Source organism: Pelecanus crispus, chromosome 10 (genome assembly GCF_030463565.1).
Source record: "Pelecanus crispus isolate bPelCri1 chromosome 10, bPelCri1.pri, whole genome shotgun sequence".
Classification (NCBI taxonomy): domain Eukaryota; kingdom Metazoa; phylum Chordata; class Aves; order Pelecaniformes; family Pelecanidae; genus Pelecanus; species Pelecanus crispus.
The window spans coordinates 23,767,396-23,779,711 of record NC_134652.1 but is presented as its reverse complement, the minus strand read 5'-3'; the positions used below and the strand labels follow the sequence as shown (position 1 = coordinate 23,779,711).

At 44.2% G+C, this 12,316-nt stretch overlaps 1 protein-coding gene across 1 annotated transcript in view; it reads left to right on the top strand.

Moving 5' to 3' along the window:
* The window catches only part of SORBS1 (sorbin and SH3 domain containing 1), a 70,041-nt gene that overhangs the window by 36,923 nt on the left and 20,802 nt on the right, over positions 1-12,316 (top strand). The window contains exons 19-22 of the mRNA XM_075717923.1: positions 3,439-3,504; positions 4,072-4,173; positions 5,519-5,568; positions 8,506-8,681. Coding sequence (XP_075574038.1) covers positions 3,439-3,504; positions 4,072-4,173; positions 5,519-5,568; positions 8,506-8,681 — 394 coding nt within the window. The remainder of the gene's footprint in view (positions 1-3,438; positions 3,505-4,071; positions 4,174-5,518; positions 5,569-8,505; positions 8,682-12,316) is intronic.

The following is a 12,316-nucleotide window of genomic DNA, read 5'->3' as shown; positions in this document are numbered from 1 at the left end:
CATTGCCTAAATGGGGTGCATCCGTCTGTGTTGAATAGCCCTTGCCATTCCCTGAAACCTAAGGAGTCTGAGAACAGTGTGCTTTTTTTTCAAATGGAGCTGTGTTGCTATGTGTGTGGGGAAAAAAAAAAAAAAAAAAAGCCTTGATTTCCCACTCTGGAGAAAGATGAAGCAAAGCTTAATTATTCAATAGGACAAAGGACATTTTGATGGAGGGAACACATCAGCAGTCATGGCTACTGGAAAAAATGTGACTTTAAAGCACTTTATGGCCTGGTTCTTACTGATTAAACACTATTAACTTCATTATCAAATACTGTTTAGTAAGCTACTCTTACTGCACCAGCAGGTCAGTATCAGCCTCTCGCATCTATTCATGTATAGTGCTTGTTTCTCCTTGAGGTCAGTTGTCAAATGCCCATGCACACCGTTTTTGAGTGCTGCTGAGATTTCCCTGCATGTACAACAAAACAGAAATACATTTTAAGGTTCAGCACTGGCTTCAAAGGCAACTGCACGTGGACACCAGAGAGTAGGTTTTCTTCAAATCTAGTCTTTGTTCTCACAGAAGCAACAAAATTTCTCTGCACAGAATGTAGCTGCCTGAGGTTGGGTGCCCAGTCTGACCACATTGTAGAAATAGTGTCCTTTTTGCTGAAAAACAAAACATGTACAGTGGCTGAGTAGTCCATTTAGTCATAGAAAACTATGTTTTATAGCTATGGACCTTCCATCCTAAGCTAAAGAAGGCGCTTCAACTGTGTTTGAGATGAGACCCCCCCTAATGTTTAGGCAGTAGAAGTCAGGTAAATCCCATCTCACTGAGGCTTTTAAGTGATGTCAGTATACGGATCTAACCCTTCACAAGTTGTCATGGTTTAAGATTTCCACAAAGCAAGAAGAAGCCTGCTTCTCTTTGCTGCTGTGTAATTAATAGCCATATGCTCTTGCAATGAATGAAGGTTTGTCATCTCTGTGATCCTTCCAGTTAGTGTAAGTTAACGGAAAATGTGTCGGAGAAAGGAGAACATTTATGCCCTTGGGCCTTTCTAGAAGTGAGGGTATATCCATCCCTTAGAAGTGTGTGTTTGTGCTTTTGGTCATGCAGCCTTGGCCTTACTTCAGAAGAGGGCATCTCGGGCTACACCAGTAATCCATGTCTCATTCAGCAGAGCATCTGTTCTGGTGACAAGTTCCCCACCTCGCTTGGGGCACTGTTGTTAAGGGCTGCTTTCTTATAGCTTGCCTTGAAATGATACCACATCTCAATTTGCTCTAGCTCCAAAGCCATGCAACTATGCGTCCTGATCAGCTATGCCAGCCCATGAATGTGGTACTATGTACATAGTGCTTTGGCATTATGTCAGGCACTTGAATTGAGGACGTCATCTCAGACTTTTATAGCTACCTGCTCTGGAACCTGACAGAAATTCAGCAAAGCTCCCTCAGAGCTTCGTCACCAGAGCCAAAAAAGCATGCTTTATGTAGTTTTGCTTACTCGGGTCAAAAGAGGACCAGATTTTTGTGACCAGCTAGTGGCTAAGCCCCAGAGCGTTTTAATTGACATTTACCAGTGCCTGGGATTTTCCAAGATTCTGTTTGTCCCAGCTTTTTTTTCCAGTGCTGGAGATAATGTGTACTTCTACAGGATGATTTCCTCCGGCTTTCTGACTTTATTTGCAGCTATGTGACGTGGGCAGGAAAATCCTTGGTAAAAGGGAGCACAGGATTCTTGTGAGCCTGTGGGTGCTGCTCTCCAAACATATCAGAATGACCAGGATGGGGCTTTCCCCGCTGAGGAAAGCACATGCACTTCCTAGGGCAGATGAAGTGACACTTTGCTGGACCAGCATGCTGGAACCTTTCTAGGCAGCTCCATGAAGAGGCGCGTGCCCTGCAGACAGGTAGATCAGTCTCTGCAGCGTGGATGCTTTTTCAGTGTGCTGCTCAGACTGAATCCCCACAGGCTCCTTCCTTCTTTCCTCCTGACATGTGGCTCCACAGCCCCATGGAGCCCATCCACAAAACTTGACGTTCAGTTAGTCTAGAACTCAGTTGTCTTCCATTGTGATTGCGGGATCACACACATGGGCACTTTCTCCCAGCCGTTCCTGAGACAGCACTAAGCAAGCTCTTTGCTATAAACAGAGAAGCAGGGAGGCTGGAAAAAGGGGTGCATGTCCTGCCTTCTCACCTCCTTCCCTCCAGTTCCTCCCTCCAAATCTCAAAACCTAACTCTTTGCAGCACCATCTGCCTACCTGCAGCTGCTGATCTGATGGATAAGAAACAGGTATTTACAGTGTTTGCAATCCACACGGTGGCTGTCCAAATGTAGAAGTGGGCTGGATTAAAACTACAGGTCCAGGCAGTCTAAAAACCTGAAGGAATTTGGACCAAGACCCAAATGCTGTAGCTCAGTCTCGCCTTTGGTAGACTGACACTGGGAGATGCCCTGTCAGTGAGTCAGAGACAGCCTAGTCACAGAAGTCACTATGGACACTTAGGATGATGCTAAGCTTGCCAGCCAACAAGAGGTTACTTTTGTTTGGAAACAGAGCAAATGTATTCTGATTTCACAAAGTAAGAACAAAGTCTCTTTGAGCATATCAGTGAGAGGTGTGTATGTGGTGAAATGAGGATATTAGCGTGGCATTATTTGGATAGGAGTGTCAGGGCAAAGGTCTTTCACTTTAAATAATCCTCCTTGATATTTACACGTGCATCCAAACAGGAAAACCCTAGTTTGAAATTGGCGCCTTCACCTATAGGATGAATTTTAAATAGCTAGTTCCCAAACTTTCATGTGTCCCACTCTCTCCACCAACCCCCCCCCCCCCACAAACAAATCCCCAAACCAGTGAAATAAAAAATAACAACTCTGCATTCTCATTGCCCCACAATGCCACCACTGGAAATTCAGCCATTTGTTCACATGGTATGTATTCATAGTCTGGCGGGGGTGGGAAAGATTCTCCCTTTTCTTTATCAAAGGCCCTTGTTTTACCCTTTCCTTTTGAAAAGAAGAATGAGCAAAACAAATGCTTTTTATGACTGTGTGGTTTTTTTCCCTATTCTGTTTTGGTTTTGTGCTAAGAATGCTTTAACCACCAGCTGTGGGCTCCCTCTAGAGAGTCCAAAATCCCTTAGAGCACCTTGCAAAAATAGAAATTTCCTCAAACAGTACTGAAAACAGCCCCTCCCAGACTGCATGTATGCCCCTTTTTGCCTCTCATGATCTCTTGGTATTTGTGCTATAGCGGATTTATCCCTCTATCTTTCTCTCTTTCTCTGTTGTGTTTTTTTTTTTTTTAATTTCTTTTCAGTGTTGATGCAAATCCCCTATTGTATTCCCCCTCTGTTCTAATCCAGTTTCCATATTCTCTGTGATGTCTTTCCTTATCTTCATTTCCTCATTTCCTTCCTCTGCTTTCCATCAGCCTCCAAAAAAGATTTGGGATTATACTCCTGGAGATTGCTCTATCCTTACTAGAGAGGATAGAAAGGTAATTGTGTCTCACGTACATTGTACTAAGTATCTACCGCGTATGTATGTATGTGATTTTTTTTTTTTTTTTTTTTGTAGCATTGCTTGGGTTTTGTGTGCTTGTGAGTGATGTTTTTTAATTGGGTTTGAGCTCATTAGCCTAACAATTAAGTAGCTAGTAAATTGATTTAATAAGCAATTCTTAAAGCATAATCAGCCATAATTTAGAGTGGTGGTTTTGCTATCTTGACTTGCAATGATAATTATACTAACAGCATATTGCATATTGTTACAGTATCTTTTTTTTTTTTTTTTTACAGGTGGGTTTTATAACTTTATGGTTTGTAGAAATAGATTCTAGCAGGCCTGTGCATCTCTTAATTTTGAATGTTAAATGCCTAAAACTATTTCCTCTGTAATGATTGAAACATGATTAATTACCAGTGAATTTCTGTGTATTGTCCATACCATCTTTGTCTTTTTTCAATTAAAAAGGCTCGCTTTTTTTTTTCCAAAATTAACATTCCTTTGGTTTCCCCTAACCCTAAGCATTATTTTCCCATTCTTCTTCTCCTTCTTTAACCAGACTGATCTAGAAAAAGACCTCTACCTCTACCAGACTGAGTTAGAGGCAGATTTAGAAAAAATGGAGAAGCTTTATAAAGCGCCACATAAAAAGCCACAGAAGGTATTTCCTATTCTTTTCATGCTGCCAATCCCTGTTTCCAAACTCTCTGCTCTAATCTATTCACTGCTGGATGATTATTAAATGAGGTTGGGATAAATAATGGTTCTGACCGTTCTGACTGCATGGCTTGCTGTGTCGCTGTCAGAAATAATAGAATGTGATGCTCAGAATCCGGCTTGAAATCCATTTCAGATACAGTGATTTCCTCTCTCCCCTGTTCCCTTTCAGCTGCCCCCCACCCCTGTCCCCCTTTAGGGTTTTGAGTTCAGTGTCTGCAAAAAAACCCTCTCTATTTTTCACATGAATAGGCAGCAGCAATCAGCTTAAAATTCTTGGTTGGGTCACGTCATCATCTCGTGCCTTTCAACCGTGTTGCCATCTACGCTCCCTTCATACAAGCCCTGCTCTCTGCTAGGAGCTCACGCCTACCCAAGATTTGGATATTCCCAAGAGATTTTACACAATTTTCCTTACACTGCACCTTGCCATGGCCTTCTAGGGCAGGTCAGGTCAGCTGCTGCTGCTGTTTCGAGGGTCTGCAAGACCTAAACCATGAAATGATAGATTAATTTGGTAACACGCCATTTTTTCTATTTTTTTCTGTTGTTGATTTTTTTTTTTTTTTGAAGCTGCGGCATTTCACCAGGGCTAGAAAAAGCTGCTTTTCAAACCCAAGATTTGCTTTTTCTTCCTACACAGGAATCCTCAGATAGATTAGGGAACACCAAATACAGCATTTCTGCTAGAATTGCTTTAAATTTTTTAAATAATGTGCCTAGGAAGTGTTAGATGGATTTAAAGCAAGCGGATAAGAACTGGCTTTTGCTATTGAACCTGTGCAGCTGGCATTGCTTCTCTTAAGTAAGGAAACTGAACTGAAACGTTGCTTTTCTTGTTAGAGCTTTGATTTTTTTTTTTTTTTGAATGCTGAGGAATGTATTGTGCTGCAGAAATGTAATGTACCTTTAAAGCAAAGGCGGGCAGTGACCGGTTAGGGGAAAAGCTTGGGGAAATAATTATGAGCATGTGTCTCCTGGTCATGGCCCAGCTGGTTATCTCTTCTTGCTTTTGGCTTTATTCACAATGACTCATTTGCAGACAAAAGAATAGGCGCTGCGAAAAGGCATCGGCTGTGCTAAAAACCTGTCACTGCCCTGAAGGAACTCAGGAAAATTGTCGCTTTTCTGCAAAGACATTGACAGCTTAAATTGCATTTAGACTTAAACCTCAATGTCTCCTAAAGGCTAATATTCAAGCAATAGATGGAAAATTACTTATGCAAGCCTTTTTCTTTCTCCTCACATCTAAGTGTGTATCAATGACTCCTTTGTTTGGACTTTTGCAGAATACAGCAGGTGTTACTCCTCTGGAAACTTCCACGGACCATTCTTCCTAGTAAGTTTTCCAATTGCTTTTTCTCTTTTACAATTGGAGGGCATGTTGGACAGGGTTTAGGGCGTTGGAAATGGTTTGGCTATATTTTTTGGTGATGGATATAGACAAACGCATGTACCATGAGAATTATACACGTGCTTTAGATGAGTTCAGGTACGATATCTGCTCTTCGATCTTGAATGATTTTTGAAGTGATTACATGAATGATTGCATTGTCTAGTTAAGACTTGCTGATTGTGCTAGACAGTGACTTTAAAAAAAAACCCAGACCTTTAACTCCATCTTGATGAAGTTTGCAAATTGACTGTAACTTCATGCAAGTAACTTTATTGCGTGGAATAAACAAAGATTGTTTCTGTTACGCATGTATGATAGATTGGCTCCTGTTAGATATTCCTAGTTATGCACACCATCAAAAGAATGCTGTTGATGGAAGGCAATAATTTTCCCGCTTCCAGGAAGGGAACAGTGGTAGCACTGACAATATTTCTCAAAGATCTAATGTGGCACTGCTTTTCTGGAGGAATACGTAATAAACAGTCTACTCTGAATGAGTTGTACATGGAGCTGGTTTGTTTTAAAAGAGGAATACAAAAAACCAGAAAAATCCAGAGCAAGATGCTGAGCTGTGCTGAGTTATTCGAGCCGTGGAGCCAGCTCCTACTGTGAACCTGCTGCTCCTTGTAATTGGACTGAGTGCTTAACGTTGTCCATAGGCACAGTGATCCCCTGTGTGGACGGTTTGTTAGGAAAGGCATGTTCTTCTCCAGATGCCCATTAATATCACGTGTGTTCACCGCCCCTCTGGGGCTGCCTTAGTGATCTCCTGTACTTCTTTCAACTCAGTTCCCTTCTGTCTGTGTTCATTCTGCTGGGAAACTTGGACACTGCTGCATTTTGTTGGTTGCTCCTGTGACTGTTTAGTTTTGGTAGGGAGAGAGCAATAAAATAAATGGAAATCTCAGAGATTAGCATAAAAGAATAGCTTATATTTGCCAAAGACTGGTAAGGTTTCTGCCCACGGCAGCACTGTCTGTGCACTTTCTGACGCCACCCAAAGCATGCAGGAGTGCCAGCATCTGAGCCAGTGGAGGGGAAGCAACCTGGGTAGGCTGGGAATGGGACACAACAGCGAGGCCCAGTGGAGTTGCACATACTTCCCTGCCCTGCCTTTAGAGAGCAGGGAGAAAAGATACCTGGCGTTTACTGTCTTTTTTGCAGTGTTGCTCTTCCCTCCGTTCACCTGATTCTGATCATGCAGACTGCCTTGGCCTTCACAGTACTGCTTGCTGGCCCTAATGAGGGAGCAACCGGTAAAGTAAAGGGCCTCTGCCAAATGCCTCATCTTTCCTCCCCAGGTGTATTCCCAAAGGAGGATCATTTTAACCCTTTGTTTTTTAACAACTAGGCTAAAATGCTTTTGGCTCCCAGACGAGGAACCTCAGGGCAGTCATTATTCCTTGTAGCAACTAGCAGGGCTTCCTCAGGAACCTGACAAAGAGAGGCACTGGGATAACCCCCATAAGACACAACAGCTCTGTAGCTATGGGTCTGTTTGAGTATTGCCTAGGTTGAAAAAGTGACTGTATTCCCTTTCTCTTTCGTGGTGCTTTTCATGAGCTTTTACTCCAGAAAGTAGTTTATGGGACCACATATGACCTGGTTTTCCTTGTCTGGAAATTAAAATCTTTGTGATCGAGACATTGTGTAATTCCACCTCCATAGCCAGTCCTCTGATGTGTTTGAAAGCTTTCTCTTTACCCCATAGGTACAGTGTCTATCCAAAATAAACAGATGCATGCACAAATTTATCCACAACAAGCAGGCGTAACCACAAACATTTCCACACTCACATAAATTTGAATCACTCCTGGACATCAGGATGTAAACCAGTGTTCAAAATGTTTCCATGAATTGGCAAATGCCTTATTTTTTTCATTTTTTTCAAACTTTCCAGGAGTCATGCTTTGGCCCCAGAATAGCTTTGTGTGAGACTGCATCTTACTCTGAAGAGCCTGGTTGAGCACAAGAACTGGTGTCAGATGAGCTTAGCTTTTAGGAAAACTTTGTGTGCCTGATTGCTCAACAAGTCTTTTGTACATGTAAAGGCCTTTTGTACCATGGCATTGTCAGTTATTTTTTTTTAGAGAGAAAACAGTGAAATCTACAAATCAGATGTGGGGGCATACTTAATGTTTAGATTCATGACTGCGGAAACGGATTTGTAAGAAACGTCCAGTCTTTAAAGGCCTAAGAAATTAAAATTATACTCATTATAACAGCATTTTGTTTCTATATCTGCATGGTAGACCTGGAGTCCAGGATTTTTCTTTCCCTGTAGGGGAAGCCTGAGGCAAAGCTGAGCAGAACTATGCACATCTGGGAATTTCTTTGGCACTTAAAACAGTAGCATCTATAGCCCTGGACCATCTGCATGGTCCCTCACTGATGGGCTTAAGAAATTGCTCTGGGAATCTTGAACTATAGTGTTAACTGGGAGGCTGAAATGGTTGAGATGGACACCTGAGAAGCTGTGCTTTGTAACCAGGGGACAGGCATGGCTAGTGTTGAGGAGAGAGGACTGGGAGCTGGAAGATATTTGTGCTCCTTCCAGCTAGCCACTGAATTTCTTTGTGTCTGCAAAGAAATCATGCATCTGCTCTGTGACTCTCTTGCCTCATCTGTAAAATAAAGGAGGAGTGCTTTCCTGACACCTGTTTTCTGGGGGACTGAGCTGGGAGAGTTCCTTCAGGTGGAGAATGTAGTGCTAAACCTCGAACTTTATCGCAATGTATTCATAACCTCTTTATTCAGCACCAGTTCTTCATACACGGTCTATTCTGGGTTCACAAGTGTGCTTTTCTCTTACTTTGCATGAAGCTCTCAGCAAACAGAAGTGACCCACTGGTGTCCCTCCCTCTTTTTTGTGTTTTCCAGCTCCACATATTCACCCAACTACCATGCAGTGAAGAGGGAGTCAGAACCAGCACTGGGGGACTCTGCTGGCTTGGAGAATGAAAGGCAGATTTACAAGAGTGTGCTGGAAGGTGGAGATATCCCGTTCCAGGGGCTGAGTGGTCTCAAGCGACCTTCTAGCTCTGCTTCCACAAAAGGTAGGTGGTCAGAGCACTAACCTCTTCTCCGTTCTGCAAAGCGTGTCAAAAGCCAGGTGATACGGGGCAAACTACAGGGTTTAGAGTCCTATTCAAGCCAGCTGAGGTTTCCTCTGTCCTTCCTCTTTGCCATTCCCAGTTTTCCCTCCTTTCTTCTCTTAGTCCACTCTGGCCAATATTTTTCATGACCCCTTTATCTGATCCAGGTTCCTCTTCCCGACAGGGACCAGCTCCCTCCATCCAGCACCTCAGCCACACCCTACACCCTCATGTTCTTCCTCGAGGCTGCTCAGGCTGGCCTTGCTATCTATCCGCTCCCACTGCCTTGCCATGCTAGAGCCCTTCCCTGCCTTTTCTGCTCTTCCTGCTGCGGTATCTCAGCAGACCACACCATCTCTGCTGGCCTGGCTACCCTGGTGTACCCTAGCTGGCATCGTGTACTCCACAGTCTCCTGCCTGTGAGGGGTGTGCAGAGAATGCATGGGACACTGTGAACCAGCAGTGCCCTGCAGGCTTTGAGAGAGCGAGGCAGCAGAGACTGCTGCATCTCCTCCCCTTTCCTCCCCCTGTCGTGCGCTCTCTAGAAGATTAGGACAAGGAAGAGCCTGACTTCCATCAGGGAGTTGTATTGGGGAATGTATCTCTGAGCCAACTTCAACCTAAAAATGGCTTGAGATGGGGAGAGGACTGGGGAAGGAATGTGTCTGGTTTCTGAACTGCTCTCCCTAAAAATAGTACATCACACCAAAAAGGTCTCTCTCTGTCTCCATCTTCCAGCTGTTTTTCAGCATTATGTCAGGCCTGTAGGGCAGGGAGTCAAACTGGATCTGAACAAAAAAATCTGTTCAAACAGTTATTGTTCCCCAAACTGCAATTGAACCTGAATGGTTATTTTGACATTTGAGTTTGAACTCAAATTGGAAACAGACCTAAAAACTGCAGTCTAAGCTGAACCCAGACTGGATCTGACTTTAAAAAAAAAATAATGTCCTGATCTGACTCCTTGATTTTTAAAGCAAACATGGTCAACCACATTGTCTGAAGGACACTCAGCTTATTCCTAGTATGGGGAATCTCTAAGCAGGCAGCTCTTGGGCAAGGCCAGCTGATGCGGCCTGCTTGTGCTAGCACAGTCAGCCACTGATTGTCTTCTCCTTCCCAGGAATAAACTGTTTGGCAAACACTGTGGTGAGACCATAGTAGGTGTGATTACAGGCTTGGTATTAAGCCATTTTTGCAATTTTAGTGCCTGTGCATTCTTGCTGACACCCTGATCCTGCCCAGAGTTCAGCTGCCCTTTTCCATGGTGCCGCAGTTTCCCTGGAAGCTGATGATGCTCAGCACTTTTTAGGAGGGTACCTTCAAAGTGCTCCAGATCTGCTTCTGGCCAAGCCTCTCATTTTAGAGATGTTAGCAGCACTTCATCTACTCCTGTAAGCGCGGCTTGTTGTACAGTTCCTGCTTTATGTTTTGGAACTTTGTTCCTTTAAAGTTCATTTTATGAAATCCAAGCATGTTCTTTCTCCTTTTTCAATAGCTTTCTAGCACTTAAGCTAACAGGTTGTATTTATTTTATTCTGCATGCTTACCAGTGGATCGTAAAGGTGGGAATGCTCATATGACTGCACCCTCTTCAGTTAATAGCCGAACCTTTAACGCTAGTCATACCGGTATGTTAGGTCACGCATGTAAACATAAGAAGCCCTTATCAGCTGCAAAAGCCTGCATTACTGAAATCCTCCCTTCTAAATTCAAACCCAAACTAGCAGCTCCAGCTGCTCTTGTGCAGGACAAGAAGGGTATCTTGCTGTCTCATGAGAAAGCTCAAAGCTGCGAAAACCTTCGTAGCTCCATTGCCTTGTTCGATAATAAAAAAGCTTTCATGGTAGACATAGGGGAAAGCATAGAAAACATGTTGATGAAGTCGAAGCAGGAGTATGCCATCAAATCTGGCAGTACCATGAGCCTGCAGGAGTATGGCACCAACTCTAGGAAAGGCTACCTGTTCCCTGCCTCCAGGAAGAGTGGGATGGAGTTTACAATGCTGTATAAAGACATGCACCAGATCAACCGGTCCAGAATCCATTTGGGCACAGTCTCCTCCTGCAGCGTGAGGGATATTGCATCTCAGTTTGAGAATGAAGCAAAGGACAGGATGGAGCACAGCCTTAGTCGAGAGGATTCAGAGCAGATCCCCAAACACACCGTTTCCTCCCGTATCAGTGCCTTTGAGCAGCTGATCCAGAGATCCCGATCCATGCCCTCACTTGACTTTTCCATTGGACAAACAAAATTCACCACTTCTCTCCAGTCTAAAACTTGTCTGAGTTCTGCCTACTCTGCAGAGTTTCTTCTGGATTTGCCGAAAGCACACCAAGAAGAGAAGGATGCTGCCAGCTGGGCAGATAAATCCTCTCACTCCTGTAGCAACGTGGAGGACACGGCTTCAGATGCTAGTGATGCCATCCCTATGGACACACTTTCAGCTTGCACGGATGAGGTAGATCTCCTGTCAAATGCATCCAATGACAGCGGCAGCAGCAGCAGCAACCTCAATGGGCCTCAGAAGCATAAAATCAACAGATGCAAAGGCGCATGCCCAGCTTCCTACACCAGGTTCACTACCATCCGAAGACATGAGCAGCAGCAGGCCTCCAGGAACCCTGACTCCAAAGGGGATGTCTATGGGGACAGACACATGTTCCCCAGAAACGTCTACCTAATGAGCCCGCTTCCCTTCCGATTGAAAAAGCCCTTCCAACACAAGTCCTGCAGGACTGCACCCCCAGACTGCCCGGGAAGCCCGGCAGTGCCCAGCCCTGAGAACCCAGACGACCCCATACAGCTGCAGGGGAGCGTAGGAGACAAGAGTCACCACTCCCAGCACCAACTGTGCTCCAGAAGCAGGCCTCTAGCCCCCAGGCGCCTGTCTTCCTTTGACATTGTGGAGAGGCTTAGCTACTTCCCCACCATGGGATCTAGCCGAGATGGCTTCATGGGCCGGGCTGGCACTCCTGACTCCTTAAACAATGGAAACCTTGTTCCATATGCTCTCTGTCACAGCCTGGACACAAACAACAACCCGCAAAGTGAACTTGGGACGTACCTAGGAGGTGGCTTTTTGTGTTCTTTACCAGTGTCCCTTCATCTGTCTTCTTGCTTTCCTCTCTCCTCCCCTTCTCTTCCACAACCCTTGCATTTTTACTCCCCACCTTTGCATCCCCTGACTCTCTCTGTTTTTTCCCCATAGTGTGTCTAATGTCCTTTGCGTGTCTTGCTGAGCATTTTTGTTCAGGACTTGTTAACAGCTGCACTTCTGAGAAACGATTTCTGCTGCCTTTCTAATCACATCAGGTTCAGTTTGTCTCTCAAGGAACTCCAGGGATGCAAGAATCTCAACATGAGATATTTCTAGTCCTGTATCATTTGCACACATGGGAATATAAACCAAACCCAGATTATTTGCTTTAAGGAGCAGTTTCTCAAGGTCTAGTTGTGTGTGTGTGTGCGTGTGTGTGTATATATTAAACTTTTCTCAACAGTAAAATGCCAAATCATACTTTGATGGCAGCAAATCTTTTCTTCACAAAGTCCTTCTATGTCTTTACTCTTTCCTGTACCGTTATTTTCTCCCT